Raw genomic sequence first — 23073 nt, 5'->3', positions numbered from 1 at the left:
TTAATTCCTCATCTCTAAGATTCCCAAAGACAAGATCCTTGGAATCACTTGGAAACTTGAGACAAAAGTAAGTTTATGGGCCCCACCTCAGATATACTAAGTTTGAGACAGAGCTGGGACCTGGAATCTGTGTGCCTGTGTGCGTGCATGTGTGTGCGTGCATGTGTGTGTGTGGGGTTCATGCGTGTACACACGTGTGCTGACACACACATGAGCACTGACACGCATGCACACACGCACACACACACACACACACACACACACACACACACACACACACACACACACGGGTTGGGAAAGCGGCACATGTATACATGAATAAGGCCTGTGGTTTGTCTTCTGCTTCAGGACTCAGATTACTCAGGCAGGGCCTGAGGACGGAATGGCCCTCTGCTATCAGTACCAGAAGTGCAGAGAAACCATCTCCTGCCATCTGGACTTCTCAGGCTCCTGCCCTAAGCCACCCTCACCCTACACAGTCTGTGTGATAATACTCACCAAAAAGTCTTCCTCACAGAATACTTTGCCATTGACAAAATAGAAGGCCTTTCCTCTTAACTTCCTGCCTGAAGTAAAAACAGGAAGGTGGGGTAAAAGGAAAAAAGTTAATATTTAATAAGATAGCTTTAAAGAAAGAGGCTCTAACTCTAACCACACATAGGAAATATCAACTGTGAACGAGAGTTTTTTATTAAAGAATATTAGATGGGTGTGGTGCTAGGCACCTATAATCCTAGCATTTGAAGGCAAAGCCAAAAGGATCACCACAAGTTAGAGCCCACTGCTTAGAAAAATGTCTGTGCACCTTAGTGACAGGCTAGAGGAGGCACACAGCAGCACAGGGCACTGGCAGCAGTCTCTCCTGTGGCACTAAGGACAGTCACCCATGACAACCTACCAGAATGCTATAAAATAGTAACTACAGAAAGCCACAAGGGAAGGATGTGTTGAATTTTTTCTTGATGTAAATGGTGAGGTCTGGAATATGGGACTTCAAAGCATGAACTCTTAGATTAGACTTCTGATTTTAAATGGCCGAAACACTGATTAGAAACATTCTCACATGGAACATGAAGTTAGGCCCAGCACTCAGTACGCAGAGGCAGGTGATCTCTGAGAGTTTGAGGGTTTGAGAGAAACACTGTCTCAAAAACCACACACACATACACACACACACACACACACACACACACACACACACACACACACACACACACAAGAAACGAAGAAAAGGAAACAAAGGACAAAGAAAAGAGAGAAAAGAAAAACATCCTCGGACTGGAGAGATGGCTCAGCGGTTAAGAGCACTGACTGCTCTTCCAGAGGTCCTGAGTTCAAATCCCAGCAACCACATGGTGGCTCACAACCATCTGTAATGAGATCTGATGCCCTCTTCTGGTGTGTCTGAAGACGGCTACAGTGTACTCACATACATAAATAAATAAAAATAAATCTTTTAAAAAAAAAAGAAAAGAAAAACATCCTCAATCAATGTCTTTAGTCACAATGTGTGTAGAGCCAGGACATAAGCTTGGGCAAGTTCAAACACAGCACCTCTATTGGGCATACAGGTGAGGCTCTACAGTGCTGAGAACTCCATGTACTTCTGGTGTCCAACTGCAGACAACCCACAGTCCCCTGGAGTCCCAAAAAGCCTAATGAACAAGACCCTAGGACCAAGGACCTACCCTGACACCAAAATCACCAACGTGACAAAGCACGGTGGCTTTGTCACGTTGGTACAGGCCTGTCATCCCAGCACTGAAAAGGCCAAGGAAGGAGGATCGTGAGTTCCAAGGAGAAGCAGCAGCCTGTTACATCATCTTCACAATAATCTTGTTACTAATAGCAATCTAATACCTATTACATAAAAGATGTCAATTCTACCTGTAATCAAGGTTAGGTAAATTAGAACCACATAAAATTCTATCTTCATTTCATAAATTAGCAGAGTAGTAAATCTGGTTAGGTACAGTGAAGCATACCTGTAATTCCAGCACTCTGGATATTAAGGTTTGGTTTTTTTGCTTATATTGTAATGCTAAATACTGGCCCCCAAAGCCAAGGCACTATGTAACCTTGCCTCCCAAGTTATCCCTGATTGGTGAATAAAGATGCCTACAGCCTATAGTCAGGCAGAAGAGAGATAGGCAAGGGTGGGGGGTTGGGGGGTGTCTTGGTTAGCTTGGGGTAGGAGAGACCTCAAGGAGAGAAAAGAAGGTGAGGAAAAAGGAGAAGACACCATGGGGTAAGAATCTTAAAATAATGGCCATGTGGGCTGGCTAACTGGAGTTAAGAGCAGCCTAGATTATTGGCTGGGAGATAGGCATAACAACATAGAGGATGGATATCTGCCCAGCTCTTGTGCTGACGGAGGCTTGTTATAAATCTAAAGGTGGTGTGCACCTTCTATCAAGGAACTAAATAGTCAAAAGACGGGATAAAAAACCCCAGACTGGGGTTAAAAATATTTAACAACACATGAGGCAGAGGCAGAAGGATCTGGAGTTCAAATTTAGTCTGAGCTACCCAGTAAAATCTTAAAAAACAAAATCACAACAACAGCAAAAAAGGGAAAAGTATGTTTCAAGAAAAGGTCACACCATGCAGCCCTGGCTAGCCTGAAACTTAGTTTGTAGACAAGGTTGGTCTCCAACTCTGAGAAATCTCTCTGCCAGATGGTCCACCTTCTAATCCTGCCTCAGCTCATAGCCTTTTTATTGAAAGTGATGCTTATAAGAGATTCTATTTATACTCAGAGATTGCCAGCCTCTGCTTCCCAAGGTGCTGGGACTAAAGGTGTGGACCAACATACCTAGCAACAAAAGAAATTTTACTAAATTGGGTGACCACCGGAGGAGTATTCAAAGAAGTAACCACCCTAGGAATCATCTGTCAGGAGCCATAGTTACTAAAATCCATGTGCAAAAACATGGCATGGTCTCCAGAAAACAGAAGCATCTTCAACGCCCTGGAGATAGAAGAACTGGTAAACCAAAGAAGAACCTAGATCAATATTCAATGGTATTCACTGACCCACATTAAAACACTGGGTCTATCCACATCATTAACTGAACATTAGTTAAACATGTCCAGAGTTTGACACTTGTCCTTTGATCAAGTCACACACTGATCACTGAGTCCTGGTCCAATCTCATCTATGGAGCACCCAAATTTCCCTGATTTGTCCTCAGACTTCCCAGAGGATGAACCAGTTAGAGATGGAACAAAGATCACAGGAGCTGTAGTTAAAGGTAGAGCACTAGAGGGAGCAAGGGTGCTGCCACCAGGAAATGGGACTTCATTCCATCTGCAACAAACACCAGCTCTGTTTCCAGGAGTCTGGTCTAGGACGTGAGAAAGAACCTGAGCTGGACACCAATGCTTGGTTTTACTAGGAGTAGAGAAGCTGGGGAGATGGCCCTGCTGTAACCATGAAATTTCTACCCAGCCACTTTGTTTCCAGTATTAGGTAGGACTCTGAAGTTAAATTATTATGAATAACTGCCTAGGTCAGAAGCTAGGGCTTATTTCTCAACTAGCCCACAACGTATAGATCCTGTTTATTCCATTCTATGAGTGCCACATGGCAGGTTACCTCTTCTCTGGTTTATGCAACTGTCTTCTCCAGAGTTCAGTGTGAATCTTTCCCAGACACCCCCCCCCCAGCTCTGTGTGTTTCTGTCTGTCTCTGTCACTGTCTCTCTGTGTCTCTGTCTCTCTGTGTCTCTGTCTCTCTCTGTCTCTCTGTCTGTCTCTGTCTCTCTGTTTCTGTCTCTCTCTGTCTTTGTCACTGTCTCTCTCTGTCTCTGTCTCTCTGTCTGTCTCTGTCTCTCTCTCTCACTCTCTCTCTTTCCCCCTCTGTCTCTGTCTCTCTCTCTCTCTGCCAGATGGTCCACCTTCTAATGCTGCCTCAGCTCATAGCCCTTTTATTGAAAGTGATGCTTATAAGAGATTCTATTTATACTCAGCAGTTAAGAGAACTTGATACTCTTAGAAAGGACCTAGGTTCCACTCCCAGGACTCATATGCCAGTTCACAGAGAGCAATAACTCTGATTCAGAGGATCTAACGGCCTCTTCTGGCCTCCAAGTGCACCAAGCATGAAGGTGGTACACATAAAGCATTTGGCCCAACACCCATACAGATGGGGGAAGAATAGCTCTACTCTAAAACCTACAAAGACCATTACTATGCAAAAGTATTAAACCTCCTAGCGTGCAAACAAACAATGGAGGTAGAGGCTGATCATGTGTAACATCACCAAGGACTGTGACGTGTTTACTATCCCTGTCACTGCATAGTTTCCTAAGCTAGGAGTAAAGTTGCAAAGTCTTCCTGGAAAGGAAACTTTTAAGATGTTTATCTTAACTTCAGGAGGCTGACTTGGCTTTGGGACAGAATAAAAAAATAAATATTTACTCAAAGAAGCGATTACATAAAACAGAGTGCATCTAACTGATGAACTGTTACATAGTTTTTTAAAATACCGCACAAATAATGTTTTAATGGTGCCAGAAAACGCTTATGCTATAAAAAGAGAGTCAGAACACATGAGTGAGTGAAGAAAGCAAGCTGGGCATGTGTATTCCTGGCACAATTCCATTTTGGTAAGTATGTCACACCCCACTGGCACATAACAGGGTGGAGGGGGACAGTGGCCAGCAGTGTGGAAATGTAAGGTGAAAGCCACTTTGTACTTTATGTTCTTCTAACATACTTGACAAATGGAGTTAAAAATTTCATTTTCCACTTTGTACACTTTTTTGTTTTTTAAAAGTATGTATAATAGAAAAATACTTACTTAGCTTTTAAGAGGCTATGTTATTAATTTTTTAAAAAATAATATAAATGAAAAGGGAAAAAGTAAGATTTATTCTCACCCATGTAAAGAAGACAGTCTTTGGTGAGTCTTGGTACAGTCTTTCTAATGTTTAAAGATTTGTTTTATTTTTTTAAATTCATGTGTACATGCACGTGTATGTATGTACATGCACAGCCTCTGTAGAATAGAGGCAGGTTTGCCTTTTTCTTCTTTCCTATTCTTCACCAAATGCTTAATAACAAGTAGGTGATACTATGATTCCTTTTTTAAGACCAGATCTTGCCATGGACCCCAGGTTGGTCCTGAACTCACTACGCAGCCTTGGATGGTCATGGATATTAAGTACTGCTCTCTTTAAAACCACAGGTTGGCTAGGCAACTGTTCTTGCTGCCAGCCCTGAGCTGAGAAGTCTTGTGCCCAGACAGGAAGGCTCAGGGAGGAGCTCGGAGGACATGTCTGGTTTTTCTCTATTCTCAGTTTAAACATTAAGCAACCCCCTCCCCAGAGACCCAAGAGGGTGGAAATGGGTCTTCACCAAAGAACTTGAGCCTCAGTCCTCGCTTCAGGTTAGAAACTGTATACAGTCTTCAAATTTACTTGTTTCATCTTGTCAGAGTAAGAATACCATATGCCAATTGTTCTTCATGTCCTGGGGCCTTGGTACGTGTCTTTCTAATGTTTAAAATTTTGGTTTTTTTTAAATTCATGTGTACATGTATGTGTATGTATGTCATATGTAGATCCCCTAGAACTGAAGGTGCAGGCACTTGTGAGCTGTCCAACATGGGTGCTAAGACTGAACTCAGGTAGGAAGAGCACTGAGTACTCCTAACCCCTGACACACCTTTTTAGCCTGGGCTTTGAGTCTTTAAAGGAAGAATTTTCAGTCTTGTTGCACATGTCCACTGCTGAGTCTGTCTTGTCACCTGCCTTTCAAGGAACTTAACAGTCATTTCTCCTAAAAGTCATCTCCTTCTCCAGTTCTGAGATTGGGGAAATGATTCACTAGAGTGAATATAGAGAAATAGAGCACGTGACTATCACCATCACTGAGCAAAGCAGAAATAGAGCATGTGTCTATCACCATCACTGAGCAGAGCAGAAATAGAGCACGTAACTATCACTATCCCTGAACAGAGCAGAAATAGAGCACGTGTCTATCACCATCACTGAACAGGGCAGAAATAGAGCACGTGTCTGTCACTATCCCTGAAAAGAGCAGAAACAGACCACGTGACTATCACTATCCCTGAAAAGAGCAGAAATAGAGCACGTGTCTGTCACTATCACTGAGCAGAGCAGAAATAGAGCACATGTCTGTCACTATCACTGAGCAGAGCAGAAATAGAGCACGTGACTATCACTATCCCTGAAAAGAGCAGAAATAGAGCATGTGTCTGTCACTATCCTTGAACAGAGCATAAACACCAGAATTGACTATTCCTGTGATTTAAATGAAACCTCAAAAACCCTCTCAACTCTGGGGGTTTCCTTTCTTCCCATAAAAACATATGCTTCCCCAGTAATGGTATGGAGCCCAGAGCTTTGTATCACAGGCAAGTGCTCTACTGCTGAGATATAATCCCATCAAAAACATCATAAATGAGGAATCCTAGGCTCATCCAGGTAGTAAGTGGACAGCTTCATCTGATTCTGAAGGCAACCAGCAGCTTCTTTAGGCCACCCCACAGTCCTAATTTTTATAGGACACAAGCCTATATTCTCCATTCCTCAGTGAATGCAAATGAAGCTTTCACTATTTACAGAAACCTTTACACACTGTAAAGGTAAATGAAACCTTGTTACATTTTGTCATAGGTAAGTGTAATCAGAATTCTCTAATAGCACATACTTGGATAGAGCAAAACTGTCTCTAACTCAGACCTAGAGGCAAGCTAAACTGCTACCTGTTTAAAGAAAGGAGGCACGAAGGGAGCAAGCCAGGAAACACCAAGCAGCCAGTCTGGAGAGCAGGAAAGCAAAGAATGCTTGATCCAGGCTCAGTTACTCCAGAGCAGGCTAGAAAAACTCACCGAGAGATCCAGGACTACAGATGCTCACAGCTGAGCACAGAGCTACCACTAGGTGGTGCTAAATCCAGGCAAGAGTAGGACAGACTGAGGCACTCCATCCCAAGGAGAGCCCCAAACTGGCATGAGTGTCAGGAAGTAGGTAGCACGGGTTATTTCATTAATCTTGTAATAATGCAACCTTCCACTTTAGGAATTTGAGCCTAACTTACTTTATTTTTCATTGAGTCTTCCTTTCCTGGGGGATTAAATAAATACTAAAGAAGTCAACCTTAAAGGCTGGAGTTATTAGAGTTGAGAATCCAACGAGGTCTTCCTAGGGCAAAGTCAAAAGTCTCTTCACAATACACAATCTCTTTCCATTTCTGCTCCATAAGAATTCTCAGAGTATGGAACATGACGGAGGAGCACATAGATATTGCCATGTGTGGTTATCTACATGTGAATTTAACTAAAGAAACTTTAATGGTTCAAAGTGTATTCCAAGTAATTGATGGCCACTGAGATCACGGTTGTACGACATCTATATTGTCACACAAAATGATTCCTAATCCTACTTCTTCAAGTGGCCTTTGCTAAGGACATTTTCCTCAGTGCTGGGGGTAGGAGGGTTGGGCTCCCAGTAAGGACCCCGACAGATGAAATCACTGTGGATGAGTGACAGGGACAGTATGAGGGTGCCACCCAGAGGCCAGTCATTTAATCTGACTAGTAAGACGAGGCTTCCAGTAACCGCACTCTCTTCTTCTAGAAATAGGGATGATATAACAAAGTCTAAAAAAGTAGTTGGCCATTGGCTAAGACTTCACTACAAATGTTTTCTTGATGGGTGAAAAAATGCAAAGGTTTCCCAGCAAGGAGATGAGTTTCTCATCAAAAGGAAATAGTGGTCAGCTAGATCAGTTTGTCTGTGCTGTCAACAGCCGCTAACAGACACATGGGAGCATTTACATATAAATGTAATTAAAATAAAGTAACATGAAAAGTTCAGTTCTGGGCTGTGACAGCTTAGTGCTTAAAGTTCCTTGCTATACAATCATGAGGACCAGAGTTCAGAACCCAGAGCCCACATAACAAGCCAGGTAGTTCACAATGGCCTGTTAACCACAGCTCCAAAGGATCTGATATCCTCTCTGGCCTCCATACATGCACAGGTACATGTACCCACACATATATGTGCTCTCGCGCTCTCTCTCTCTCTCTCTCTCTCTCTCTCTCTCTCTCTCTCAGACACACACGCACGCACATGCACAAAACTAATACATGAATAAATCTTCAGAACAACTTGGTTCTGAGACAAGTGTGGTGGTCCACATCTACAGTCCTAACATTCGGGAGGCTGAGACAGAAGGAGTGCAGACAGAAGGACTGCCACAGCTTTGAGGATGGCTTCACATAACAAATTCAATTCAAGCCCAGTGTGGGCTTATAGTAAGATCCTGCCTTTAAAAACTTAAGTTAGCTCAGTTCTAGATCTTGAACGAGTTCATTCCATGGACTTGACGTCTCCTGTGACTCAGAGGTTGACTGCTCCATCACCACAAAATCAGTCTGATCTGCCTCTTCAAACAGCTCTGTGCAGAGTAGGTCAGCTCTTAAAGCACACTGCTAACCACAAGGTAAGACAGGGAAAAATACCATTTTTTTCATTGTTACTGTTGGAGATAGCATGTTATTCTAGCTTAGCTAGCCTAGAACTCTGTCTTCCTGCCTCAGCCATATGAGTGGTGGGATAACAGGTGTCAGCCATGAGGCGTAGCAAACCAAGGTCCAGGGCAGAAACATAGAAGGTAGAAGCATTTGGGCCTTGCCTGGAGTTACCTTTCTCTGTCCTTGTCTCTCTCCAGGAAAGTCACTAGGCATTACCTAGCCCCTGGACTCCTTAGTGGATAGTAGATAGATGATAGATGATAGATAGACAGATAGATAGACAGACAGACAGATAGATAGATATAAAAAGATGAAATTAAGGATCCTGGCAGACAGCACCATACCAGCTCCTGTTAGGCTACTGTCATAAGTTACCAATGCCAGGCCCCTTAGTGACCTTAAGTTTCCTTAAATGAAATCTACCTGAGGAAAATAATTATACCCACCACTATTTTCCTCTTTTTCTATATGCTCTACATCACTACTTCCTTCTCGGTGTCCACGTGGCACAAGGCTGGACAGTGACCACTACAGGGAGTGTTGTTGATGTGGAATGGCTTTGCTCTAGCCACTGGGAAGGGTCTATGGCCTGTGTCCAGGAATTGTATTTGCCACACTCCCAGGCTGTTCAGAGCCCTGAAAGCACTCCTTGTTCCTGGATGCTGAGTCTCATGGCCACATCCAACCTTAGCCCTTCTGCTGTCTGCCACATACATGGTAAGATTTTTCCCTTCTAGTTTACAATATGACTTGAGCACTTTCTAACTCCCTACTCACACCAAGACCCCACATCCCCTCATATGAAAAGAAAATGGCTGGGAAGTGACAGAAAGGCGTGAGAAGATGGGTTGAGGGCTTCATGGTGATACACATTACAACGAGACAGACACAGGTGCAGAGACACTAGTGAAGAGACCAGGAGAAGCAAGGAAGGAAGAGAAGCAGAGGAAGAACAAATTATTTAAGAAGACATCTCAGAGACAGGGCAGGGAAGGACACTTAGACAACTGAGAGAGAGCCAAGGATATCTAAGAGTGGAACTCCAGCACCCGATGTGACATCTGAGACAAGAGACTCCCCTCTCTCTGTTCTGAGTTGACAAGGAAAAAAATGACAATTTCCATACAACTGTGCAACATGAGGTGCTTAGAATGGATATGCAGCAGCAAGTGGAGGTGACACCTGGATATATTTCCCAGACTAATCATTTAACAAGCACAAAGAATCTGATGATCTCTCACAGCTGGAGACTTCATGTTCCCTGGGCCAGCCAGGTGTAGCCTGGGAAACCAGGCCTGGTCATCTAGCCTAGTGTACCCTTGAGAGCTCACCCCTCCTGGGTCTCCTGACCTGCGCACTCTGCCCAGCTTCAGCCCATTTTGGGTTCTTTCTGGCCCACTCTCTCACTTCCTGCCTCTCTTCCCTTCTTCCCTTCTTGACCTTCAGTGTCCTCAGATCTAGCTGACTCAGGTCACACTTAGGTGTCAACACAGTGAAGAATGCTGGGACAAATGGGACTCACTATCCAGTCTACTTTCCATAGTCACTTGAAAGAGACTGCACCCAGCCTGTGGTCACGAGGCCCTGCCCAAGTCAGCAACTTGGTCAAAAAAGTCAAGGCAAGATGGTCACCAGTCACAAGGCAAGATGGTCACAGGAGGAGTGCCAGCTCCCTCCTGTGGCTCAGCAAAGGAAATTGAGATCAGGGGTGAGGAGGAAGGGCTGAGGAGCCACAAGATTCTGATCAAGAGCTAATCAAGCTGTTTGGTATGATATACTCAATAAGATAGGCTGGCTTTTTAAAGTGAGGGCAACAGCAGAACTCCCTGAACTGAGTCAAGGTCACAGTGAGGCACTTTGAGCATCACAGCATGGTAAGTTGGAAGTGACACCTTGGAATTATCTAGGAATATTACAGTGCCTCTGTTGAGAAAGCCAGTTTGCCACAAATTTGTTAGTTTAAGCTCCACTAACTCAGAATATGTGTTTCCAAAGCTGGGTTGGCAAGGTCAATTTCAAAGTTCAGGAAAAGGGCCTTGGATCCCAGAGGCAGACTGAGACTTTGTAAGGAAAACAAAATGGCTGACAAGAACCTTCTTGGGCTGGGGAGATGATTCAGTTGGGAAAGTATTTGCCATGTAAACATGAAGACCTGAGTTTGATCCCCAAATGTATATTAAAAAGCAGGCACTTTGGAATGTTATAAACCCAGTGATAGGGAGTTGAGGACAGTCAGTCCAAGGGGCTCACTGGCCAGCCAGCCAGCCTAGCCTAATTGGCGATTCCTGGGCTATTAAGAAATCTTGTCTCAAAAGACAGGGTAGATGGGTCGTCAAAATGGCTCAGTGGGTAAACAATCCTGGCCCCCAAGTCTGATGGCCTGAGTTGGATCTCCAGAAGTCACAGGGTAAAAAGGAACAACCCTACAAGTTACTCTACAAGTAGCTACACTGTAGCATGTGCAAGTCTACCCATTTGCCCACACAAAATACACATTAAAAGGAGAAGACAATCTAGGTGGACAGCTCCCAATAAACAACACCTAGAGTTCTCCCCTGGCCTCTCTGTCTGTTCTCACAAAACCCCAACCATATAAACCCCAACAACAACAAAAATCTTATGTTTTTGGATCCAAACTGTCTGGGGTGGTTATATAAGGCATTGCCTACTTTCTCCCTTTTAGCCTACTCCAGAATGTGCCAAAGGGAACCAACTCCACACAACCGCCACAAGTCAGCACACTCCTTTCTTCTCATTCCAACCCCAGCACCACCAGAGTTGAGTGCTCAGCCAAGTTTCTTGCCAGCGTGAGCCAGCATTGCCTAGGCCACTCCTGCCTTCTCCTTTAGGGTGAACCAACAGCTCTCTAAGAGCATCCTGTTGGGGACACAGCCACCACAGGTGGGTAGGGCATGAGCAAGGAGAAGTAAGACCACAGCACATGTCTCCATGGCAACCAAACACTCAAGGGCTGAGGAGTTCATCAAGAAACAAGAGAACTTGAACAACCCACACAGATGCTCACGTTTCCACTCCCTGAAAGCGTATTTCTGGGAAGGAACGCCCGCCAAGAGGGAAAAAAAGGAACTGAACAAAGACACTGAGTAACTCATAAGCCAGACTGCAGACTGTGCAGTGACTAAATGGGTTGCCATGTGAGTACTGGTGCAATTACGGCTGCTAAATAAATGAGAATGTGCTGTGGATATATTCTGGTCCCAACCCTAAAATGTGTACAGATTTGGATAAAAACTGAAAGGAAACACCAAAAGAAGACAGATGCACAACAAGGCTAAGCAATGGGCTTCTTCTGCCCTTAAATTGTTCTTTGTGGTGGTCATGTGATTCTCACATCTAAAAATGAACTAAACACGGCTACTCGTCAGGGGTGGGTGAGTGTGCAGATCTGTGCATGAGAACTTGTCACAGTGCCCACACCTAGAAAGACAAAGTCTGTCTTGGTCTTGCTGAGATGCCTCGTTTGTAGGTGAGAGAGAGCCTACTGCCTGCCTCTCATTTCCACAGAGATATGAGGCCTCCTGACCAATGCTCAGAACATGCTAAGGCTCCTTGGTCACAGTCCAAGATTGCTTCTCAGTGACCTCCAACTGGCACTGTGATCCTCTGACTCCTTTTGCGTGTGTCGTTCCTTGAATGTTAGGATAAAGATGCAGCAATGTACACTTCTGACATTATCTTCAGCTGCCAGTCTGTTTTCTATGCTATAACCGAATAGCACAGTCCGAATAAATTATAAGAAAAAAAGGTTATTCAATTCACAATTCTAAATGTCCCAGGTGGAAAGGCCATATCTGATGAGGGTCTTCTTGGTAAAGGGGACTTTACAGAGGCCAAAGGTAGCACAAGGCATGACAGAGATCTGTCCTCTTACTATAAAGCAGTTGGGGAGCCCCATCCTGACAACCCTAACTAACCTCATCCACCATCCAGGTGCCCCCACCTCCAAATACCAGAAATTATGTCGTAGGCCATCACATGTCAACATGAGTCTTGGAGGGGAAAGACACTCAAACCAGAATACACTGTGAGTTATATTCAAAACTTTAAAAAGCCTAGGTACCAACTTAGTCTACATGTGTCTGTGTGCCACCGTGTGAGGCAACCTAAGCAGTGCACTAAGGAATAGATGTTATTCAACCAACTGCAGGTAAAAATGGCCGACACATCTACACAGGACTAAATGTGTTTCCCTAAAATTCTCATGCTGAGATGCCAGAGTCCAAAGTGTTCATACTCGGGGGCAGGTGTTGGGGGATAGAGCCTTGTGAAGGAAGCCAGAGCCGTGGGGTGACAGAGAGAAGCCTCCTTCTGAAACCTTCCATCTCCCTTTTGTGAGGACGGCAGGAAGATCACCTATGAACCAGGAAGCAGCCCCCTTAAAACACAAAACACTAACTATGATGGTGCCTGACCGAGGCTTCCCAGACTCCGCTGTGAGCATTCAATGCACCTGTTTACCAGCCACTTGGCCCATGATGCTTTGGTACAGCAGGCTTGGGTAGGCTTCTGCCTGCTAACACTTGCCTAGTTCAAATAATAACTACCTGAATTTTTTTCAAAAAAGGAAAAAAATAAATATCTACTTGTTCCCTGGTAAACAGAGCAACAATTAAGAAACAGTTGCTAGTCTTCCCAGGGAAGAGCACACCAACTGGTTACCCCGTAGCAAACGGTCAGTCCTGAAAACAAACATACAAGTAACATCATACAGGCTGCAGCAGGCTGTGCTTAGGAATACATACTCACTCACATGTGTAACAGCATTTAATGAGAAAAAGAGGCTACTGACTTGAAAGAAGGCAGGGAGGGGTATATGGAAGTGTTTGTCAGGAGCAAAGAGAAAGGAGAAGTGATGTAATTACGTATAATCTCAAAAATTAAAGAAGAAAAAAAAAACAGCAGAAAGAGCCAAAGACCAAAGATAACTTTTCTTTTGAACATGTTGTCAGGTTACTCTTGAACTCAATATGTAGCCAAGGATGACCTGGACCTCTTGATCTGTGTGCTGGGATTGAACTCGGCTTGAATGCATGCTAGGCAAGAACTCTACCAACTAAGCTATATCTTTTTTCCCTCCCTCCCTCCCTCCCTCCCTCCATCTCTCTCTCCCTTCCTCCATCCCTCCCTCCCTCCCTTTTTTCCTCTGCCCCCGCCCATGTTTAAATTTGAAGTATGTACTAATCTTCATCTCTCCTTAATAAATTCTCTAACTTTACTTCACACTGATACATCTTAAATTTTCTTTTTTGTATGTGGTATAGTCAAGGCCCTGGATTTATCTGAGTGGAAGTCCCCAGGGCTACATCTCCCTGCCACTAATGACATTTTCAAAAATATTTTTATTTTATATAATATATGTATATAACATATATATAATATGTACATATATACTCATACATACACATACACATAGATAGATAGATAGATAGATAGATAGATAGATAGATAAACAGACAGAGAGATAGACAGATGTTTTGCCTGCACATATATCTGTGTGCTGTATGCATGCCCTGTGAGTCCCTGTGGAGACCAGAAGAGAGCATCGGATTCCCTGAAACTGGACTTAAGAGACAGTTAGGAGCCTCTCTGTAGGTACTGAGAAACAGACCCAGGTCCTCTAGAAGAGTAACCAATGGGTTACTCTGAGCCATCTCTCCAGCCCTACCAATCATATTTCATGTTTGTGTTGTCTGTATACTGTTCCTTACTTTTCTCTAGAATGTATATGTTATGATATACATTCACATGCATCTGTGTCTTGCCACTCTCCACTCTAGCAGAGTTGGCTCACTTTGCCAAGTCACCTGAAAACGATGATGAAACTCATGGAGTGGAATGCACAGAGAAAACAGTGAACTGTTAGAGAAAGGTTCATTATGTGAACTAAGACACAGAAATGACAGGAATTGTTCCTTGTGTGGCACTATGACCCAGTGAAGAAATGACTGACTTTCTTCCTTTCTATTTTCCTCCCTCCCTGTCTCCCTCTTTCCCTTTCTCCCACTCTCTGTCTTTGAGTCAAGGTTCTTCCGTGTAGGCCTGGCTGTCCTGGAACTCAGGCTGCTGAACCGAGACCCAACCCCTCACCACCCACCTCGAGTGCTGACTGCTGGGATTGAAGCTATGTGCCACTAGGGCCCAGGCCTAGAGATGACTTTTAAAGGAGGAAGGAGGGGCAGGAAAAAGGAAGGAGGCAAGAGGAACTTTTTAAAAAATCTCCTCTACATTAATCTTCAGCAGAGGCCCGAATCAATCCATGATGAGTCAGACATTAACACATCAGGCCTGACAGACTCCACAGCGAGCAGCTGCCATTAGCAAAACTCATCACCTTATACAAGATATGCAACTGACCAATGGTCCTCTAGCTGTGTGGCCCTGAGGTACCGGAGATAACTGGCAGGGCAGTGAGCATCTTGTCCCTCTCTTCTTGAGTCCTCCATGGTACATTACAATCCCACGGTTATTAAGGACTACTTTGAAACCACTCGACTTACCATCACTGTCTTAAGTACTTAGAGATAAGCCACCTCACTTCATTAGCTTTGTATCGGGGGTTACGAATCCTTACTCTAGAGGATGCTCCACGTGGAGTGTGACTCCATGGTGGAGCAACTGCCTAGGGTGTAGGAAGCTCAGGCTTCCATCCCTACGATCTCCCCACTCTCGTAGCTGGTGCTCCTCTTCCCACCCCCGCTGCTGTGCACTTACTGCAGGCTGCACAGGTGAAGCAGGCATCGTGGTAGAGATCCCCCATGGCCTGACAGGCCTGGCCAGCTCCAAACACCCCTTTGCTGCATTTCACACAGGCTCCTAGAAGGCAAGAAGACACCAAGTCAGGAGAAAACTGGGATGTTCAAAAAGTCCTGAAAAAGCCAACGAACAACAAAGAATACCACCCCTACCACAACACCACACCATGGATTTCTCAGGGCTCAGTTCTTACCAGTGCAGGAACCAGCTATCATCAACACCCTACACACACACACACACACACACACACACACACACACACACACACACACACAGGCATACACACAGACACACACACACAGACACACACACACACACAGGCATACACACAGACACACACACACAGACACACACACACACACGCACACACACACACACACACACACACACACACACACACAGTCCCCACACCTGCCCAGAGCTTTCAAAGGTTCCCACCATTCAGAAAATCAAATCCTACTCAAACCATGACTACAACATAGCTCAAAAGTGTTTGCATATGGTTTAAACGTATTGAGAATTGAGACAGGTTCTTACTCTGTAGCCCAGCCTTGCCTGGAGTTCATTATATAACCCACAATGGCCTCAAACTCATGGCAATCCTCCTACCTCAGCCTCCTGAGTGCTGGGACTACAGGTATATGTCAGCACTGTTGGCTGAAATTTAATTTTATGTGAATTTTTTATATGTGTTTCAGAGCTTTCCCAGAACTCAGCAGGTAACCAACTTATTGCATTGTTTCAGAGTTTCCATTTTGATTGATTGACTGACTGAGATAAATTCCCTCTATGTAGCCCTGGCTGTCCTGGAATTTGATATGTAACCAGGCTGACCTTGAACTCAAAGAGATCCACCTGCCTCTGCCTCAGAGTTCCTTTTTTTTTTCCTTCTCAAGACAGGGTTTCACTATGTAACACACTGTCCTGGAACTCACTATGTAGACCAGGCCTTGAACTCACAGAGATGGGCCTGCCTCTGCTTCATACAGAACACACACATACATTACACACATACATTACACATACACAATACATACATCTGCCTGCCTAGACCTAAGAGGTGAACTCATCTCATTAAGACTGGTGGGGAGAAGGTCAGGTAGTCATCAAACCTTGTTTAGGGTGAAATGGATGTCATCTCCAAGAGGAACCTCACAGCCACCAGTCTCCCAGAACTACCTGGGGAGCAAGCCTTCTCCACTCTCTGTACCCTACCCAGCAATGTTCTCTTCTAGTTCTTCTTTATCTGAGGCCTGTTACCTATGACTCCAGACTCATGTCTTCCTCTTAGACCTTGGTGGACTGCCAAGCACACACACACACACACACACACACACACACACACACACACACACACGCACACACACAGAGCAAGGAAGAAAACTCCCATGTTCAAACTGTTGTACCCAAAGTAAGGAACACCCCATATAAAACCACATTATTAGGATAAATATTTGGTGTGAGGGATAGAAAGGTTCCTCTTAGAATAGGTAGGAGAAAAACAAGTGAGTCACAGTTCACACTCTGGGAAACGTGTGCCTATCACTCAGACCTTCATAAAAGAGATGCTACTATCTCTCCCCGACAAGCCAAATTCTAGAAAGGTCATACCTCTCATAGGTTTGAAAGACAGAATCTGAGCCCATCGTACCTCTGAGTAGCTATTCATACCATATATATGTGGGGCACCTTATGAAGAGATGTGGCTCCTTTCTTGCCTTGGTCATTTGTCCTGCTTAGAAGTCAAACCCCAGAATAGCCATGCCCCAGACCTCCCACTGCTGGACTGGTCTACCTCCCATTTTGCCTTGTTGCTACCACATCCACGCCAAAGGCCATCTCTACCTGAAACCTCAACCACAAGGCCTCTCCCATAAAAAGGCCATCCTTCTGCAAGTGACAGTGCAGCTCTGTGTCCTGTCCCTTTGCCCAGTTGCCTACACAGCATTTGTCCAATTATAAACATTTCTCTATCACTTGGAGACGTGCTTTCCAGATGCTGCAATGGGGTGAAGAGTAAAGGTGACTAGATTCAGCCTACCTGGAGGAAACTGTTCTCCTACAGTGGCCTAAGGAGCTCCTCCCCACCTTACCTGGATCCCACATGAGCCTTCACAAAGTGGCCCAGGCTGGGGCTCAACATTAGAAAAAAAGAAGCTGCTGACTATCTTTAGACTTTACACAATCCTGAGGCTGAGGCCAAAAGAAAAAAAAATTCAACAGCTATTACTAAACCAAAAGGAAAGTGAGAGGGGCTTTTTCTCAGGTAAAGGTTATACAGCCTGTGGTCCTGGCAGCTCTCAAGAGATCTGGGTATCAATGGACTCTAGAAATGGACCATGCCATTGTATCAAAGGTAGACCAAAGATCTTAGCAATAATCCATCCCTCCTATACTAAAGCTGAAATATCCCCAGAGGCAGCTGGTGTTGGATATCTACCTACCATTGGGCACATAACTTCCTCTAGGCCCACTATTGAGGCAGGGTGCTGATGGATGCCCAATATTACCTCCATAGTATCCAAAATCAAAGTTTACTAGCTGATCCTCATGTGCACATGAGGATGAGATCCGAGTGTCCAGACAGCACAACACAGCATTGCCTGACTCTCAGGATGCCCCTGCTTCTATCCTCTCATACACTTTGCAGTTCCTGAGCCAGTCCGTGAGGCCATCACTAACCCACAAAGGAAGTACTTAAAGCCACTTGGTGCTACAGCCATTGCATCAGACCTCTTTCTTCAGCTGCCACCAAACACATGACCTCACTTCACTCAGTGGGAAAGGAAGTTCAGATAGCAACTTCCCAATCACTGTAAATTTACCTTTGATCTCCAAAAAAAAAAAAAAAAAAAAGAAGAAGAAGCTGACACACATGTTTTGGGAGTGTGCACTCTCCTTTACCTAGATGTCTCTTTGCTAAAGCCGTGTTCTCAACCTTCCTAAATGCTGAGACACTTTTAATACAGTTCCTCATGCTATGGTGACCCCTACCATAAAATTATTTCATTGCTACTTCCTAACTGAAATTTTGCTACTGTCATGAATCATAATGTAAATATCTGATATGAGGAAGTGTCATTTGACACCCAAAAGGGTTGAGACCCACAGATTGAAACTACTGGTCTAAAGATTTTTTTTTAAGATTTATTTTAATTATGTGTGTGGACATTTAGATGTGTGAATCAGGTGCCCTTAGGTCAGAAGAGGATGTTGCTGGGATCCCCTGGACCTAGAGTTACAGGAAGTTGTAAGCCACCTAATGTGGAGACTAGAAGTCAAACTTTGGTCCTCTGTAAGAACAGGAAACATTCAAAACTGCTATCTCTTCAGTCTAATGTCTCTCTGTCTACAAATTTAATAGGCTGCTAGCTTTGCTTCACCCTGACTTGTGCTTTCTGTTCAAAGATACCTTATCTAATAAATAGTATTGATTTGTTAGCATTGGGCTACATGTAAATGCAATTCATTTATATTACAGTTTAGAACAAGCAAACTATTAAATAGGGCCAGTAGAATGCCCTGACAAGGTAAAGTGCTTACTGCCTAAACCAGAGGTGATGGCTATTCTTGATTATCATGTTGGTTGTTTCTAGAATTAACTTAAAACCCAAATGGCTGGGCACATCTGTAAGGGACTTTTCCTTAATTAAATCATTTGTAGTGGGAAGATCTACTTCTAACCCGATCTTTGAGGTGGAAAGATATACCTTTAATCCAGATCTCCTGGAGTAAGAAGATACCCCTTTAATCTGGGCCATATCTTCTACTGGCAGCCTATATATAAAGGACATGGGAAAAGGAAGCATGCTCACTTTGCTTGCTTTCACTACCAAGTCCATTCCTTCACGGCATTAGCACCTACTTCTTTGGGAGTTCCAGCATGCACTGACGATCAACTGAGACATCCAGCCTCATGGACTGAACAACTACCGGGTTCTTGGACCTTCTGTTTTGTAGATAGCCATTGTTGGACTAACTGAACCACAGTCTGTAAGCCATTCTAAAAAGTCCCCTTTCTAGATAGGCAATAAATGATAGATAGATAGATAGATAGATCGATCCATTCTATCAATTCTGTTCCTCTAGAGAACCCTGATGACTGATATACCTGACAACCCAAATTTGATCCCCAGAACCCATATGACAGGAAAGAAATGAATCCTGAAAGTTCTGTGGCCTCCAAGTGTATGCTGTAATATATGTGCCTCTACACACATAAATGAATGGAAATAAAACTACTAAATGGGGGCTGGAGAGATGACTCAACAGTTAAGAGCATGTTTCCAGGGGACCCAAGGCCATTTCCCAGCACTTATATCAAGTGCTCTCAAGTGCCTATAACACCAGGTCCAGGGAATCCAATGCTTTTGGCCTCTGGACTTTTGGCACTTGCATTTGCATGCATATACCCACATGCAGATAGATAGATAGATAGATAGATAGATAGATAGATAGATAGATAGATAGATCAAAATAATTTCTAAAAATTTTAACTCTTAAATGTAAGCATAACGTCACTGTGCACTGTGTAAAGATTATCCTTGTATTATTCAAATGCTGATTTCTCTGCCCTCGTATCTGGCTGCAATCTGGACATGGGACTGCAATTTGTATTCTAAGTTTCCCTAGACTTAATTTTGTGCAAACATTGCTTCCCATTTATTCTCTGATTTGTCAATAAGAGCTGATCAGCCATTGTCTGAGCAGAGAAGAAAATAGGGCTAGATATCTGAACCCAGCCAGTGGATGGGGACAGAAAGAGGAAGAGAGGATTTGCAACGAGGAGAAGGTCGAGGAATACCATGGAGCAAACCTATAACAGAGACAGTCAGATCAATACTAAAATGCGAGTATCTCAGAGATAATAACCAGATTATTTTAGAGGATTAAAATAGATTAATTCTGCTCAGCTACTGTGCCAAAAAGCTTGACTAAGTAAATGTTATCGTCTCTGCCTCATTTATTTGGGAGCTAGTCGGGATAAAGAAAAAACTGTCACTTTTAAAATTGCACTAACGCTTAAATGATGTTTTTAAAAAATCAGAAGAGGGTTGCCTGTGAGTGGGCACTAACTTAGAAGAGGTAACTTTCTGAAGGACAGAACTATTCTCTGTCAGGTGTGCAGCTGTTCAGTTATACCAACTTCCACATTTTGCTTCATGGAAATAAGGCACCTAAAAACCAGTCACAGCCAGGCATGGTGGTACACACCTTTAATCCTGGCACTCGGGAAGCAGGGGCAGGCAGATCTCTCTGAGCTTGAGGCCAACCTGGTATACAAAGTTAGTTGTAGGACAACCAGTTCCAGGACCTCTACAGAGAAATCCCGTAGCTACAGTCACAGATTCCTCCACCCTCTTTCGGTGGAGACTGGGTGTGGAAGGCTGTGACTGCTAAGAGTCACAGAGCATTTATCAGCTGAGCTGGCACTAAACGGCAGCTGGGCCAGAAAAGGGACAGAACTAGACGTATAGACTTGCCCCAGAGCATTCAGTGCAGGCAAAAACCTCCCAAAGTACCATCTTCATTCTTTGCCCTCTGGCTACGAACTTAGGCAGAGCCGTCTCTTCCACACACCGCACACCCACCTCCACACATGGGTCAGACAGAGAGTTTCGGTCATGGGCCATAAGCAGAAGAGGAGTTGCTGCCAGCTCCAGTCTATTCAGTTTCTCACACTGACCTCTGGCTGGCCAACAAGGAGCCTCTGTTAAACCCTTGCCAGCAGAGCACACAGCCCCAGCTCTTTCAGGCTGAGCATGGAAGCTGCCTGGAACACCTCCCAGCCTGTGCCCCAACTCGGCTGCCTGCCACCTTCCCTCCCAACAGGCCTCTAGGGAGGCTTAAGCCTAGGCAAAACTACAGAGCCCCATGGCAGGGCAGAGCATAGACAGGCAGACTGGTAGCCTGCGCTCTCCAGGGAGTCAATTCCCAAATCATCTTTTTCTGGACAGGAAGTCCCTTTGACATCCTGGACCCTGTGGGATGAGCAGCCGTAGTACTCTGCCTTCACTCACTAAACAGAAGAGAACGTTTAGAGAACCAGCAAGTTACCTCAGCTGTAATCACCACCTGCTCCAGCCTGCTCTGTGCAGGCAGCAGCTTCAGACCCTCCATACTTTCTGCCTAGGGATCACGCACTCCAAGGCAGCATCTGAACTCCTCTCATCCTTGCTGCTGGTGCACAACCTTCCTGGTTGTAAAGTGGGTAACAATCCCAAGTCTTTAAGACTCTGTGTCTCTGAACACATCATCTGGCATCAACTTTCAGATGGGAAAAAGTAACTAATGATGCTCTGGTACTTTTGAGAATACGTTAATGTATTTTAAACAGCAAGGGACCCACACTATCTGCCATATTCCATCCTGAGTGCTTCCAAAAAAAAAACTGAGACAAGGCAGGTATGGTCTATTTTCAAACAGCCATACTCAAGAGCAGAAAGAAAGTCCAAAAGTCTCATTTTAACATAGAATCTATGTGATACACACACACACACACACACACACACACACACACACACACACACACCACATATGCCTAAACCGCTGTCATTCTTGGAGATAGGAATGTCCTCCTCGTCATCGACCTTGAACTTTTCTATCTCCCTGCTTCTATCTCCAAAGTGCTGGGATCACAGGTTTGGCCATCACTCCCAGCTCGTATAGCAATAACAAAAAGCATTTTTTCTTTGCACCAAATCTTCAAACTCCATTTCATGCTTAAAAGACTTCTCGGCTCAGACGGCCCACCTTGTGATGTCTTCAGTCTCCCACACTGGATAGCTCAGAGAGCACCATTAGCCAACTCAGTTTCACCACAACCAGATGCTCGTTTTACTTGTGGGAAAACAGAGGCACAGAGCAGACAGATGTGAGGCCCACGTTTGTGTGACTCTGCATTCCCACAAACAGCTCCAAGTCTGACTTGGTGTAATAGGAATGTCTCTTCAGAGAGGACCACATGTTCCAGCCAGCAAGTCGCTCTGCTTTATCCCAATCTGCCTGGGATTTGGTGAACTTGTCCCTGGGGGTTCTGCAGGGCTCTCTAAGGGATCAGGCGGAAGCTACCCCAACCCCATCCTGTGTGAGTGCCTAAGCTGCCTGCAGCTTCCTTGACTTCCTCCTTTGTCCTCTCACCCCACATCCTGAGCCATTCTTTCCTCTCCCTAGAGCAGTCTTCAGAAATTACTTTCTGTCACACATCCATTTCTGGATAGCCAATCCCCACACAGTCTTGGAGAACTTGAAAGTAATGCAAAAAGCACCCTGGGGTAGTAGGGGGATGAGGGGGATAGACTGGGGGGTTACAGGGGGGGGGGCTTCAACTCCTCTCCACTTCACCCTATCCCTGACTCCCAGTACGACTCTTGGGTAGCCCCCTAAGTCTCCAGGGAACACAATGCCTCACTGAGATGTCAATCATCCGAAGGACATGCCAGCCAAGGAACTAGAGAAAAGGAAGAGCTGGGTCCTGGTACTTCAGGGAAGTCTCACTCAGCCAGTGACCTGAGCCTGGTCCAGGGTAAGCCAAAACAAACCCAGCACAAACCTCATAGAGACACCCACGCCCTGTGTGATTTCATGGATATAAGCAAATTTGTCAGGGCACTGTGCACACATGTTTTCCACACCTTCCCTTTCAGGCTGCTCCACTGTCACTGGCTTCTCTGCAAGCAGAAGGTGAAAACTTTTCAAGCTCACCAACGCACAAACTCGTTCCTCCTTTTCAAGTGATGAATGCACACAGTGTTTAAAGAAGACGATATCCAAGTTAAACAACACATGTTCAC

At 44.6% G+C, this 23073-nt stretch overlaps 1 protein-coding gene across 3 annotated transcripts in view; it reads right to left on the bottom strand.

Moving 5' to 3' along the window:
* Positions 1-23073, bottom strand: part of Limd1 (LIM domain containing 1) — a 47663-nt gene that overhangs the window by 10010 nt on the left and 14580 nt on the right. For all 3 annotated transcript variants that reach the window (XM_039081663.2, XM_063265665.1, NM_001112737.3), the window contains 2 exons: positions 15239-15340; positions 499-566 (listed from right to left, as the gene is read on the bottom strand). In XM_039081663.2, coding sequence (XP_038937591.1) covers positions 499-566; positions 15239-15340 — 170 coding nt within the window. The remainder of the gene's footprint in view (positions 1-498; positions 567-15238; positions 15341-23073) is intronic.

This window comes from Rattus norvegicus, chromosome 8, assembly GCF_036323735.1.
Source record: "Rattus norvegicus strain BN/NHsdMcwi chromosome 8, GRCr8, whole genome shotgun sequence".
Lineage (NCBI taxonomy): Eukaryota > Metazoa > Chordata > Mammalia > Rodentia > Muridae > Rattus > Rattus norvegicus.
This window is presented reverse-complemented; position numbering and strand designations above follow the sequence as displayed.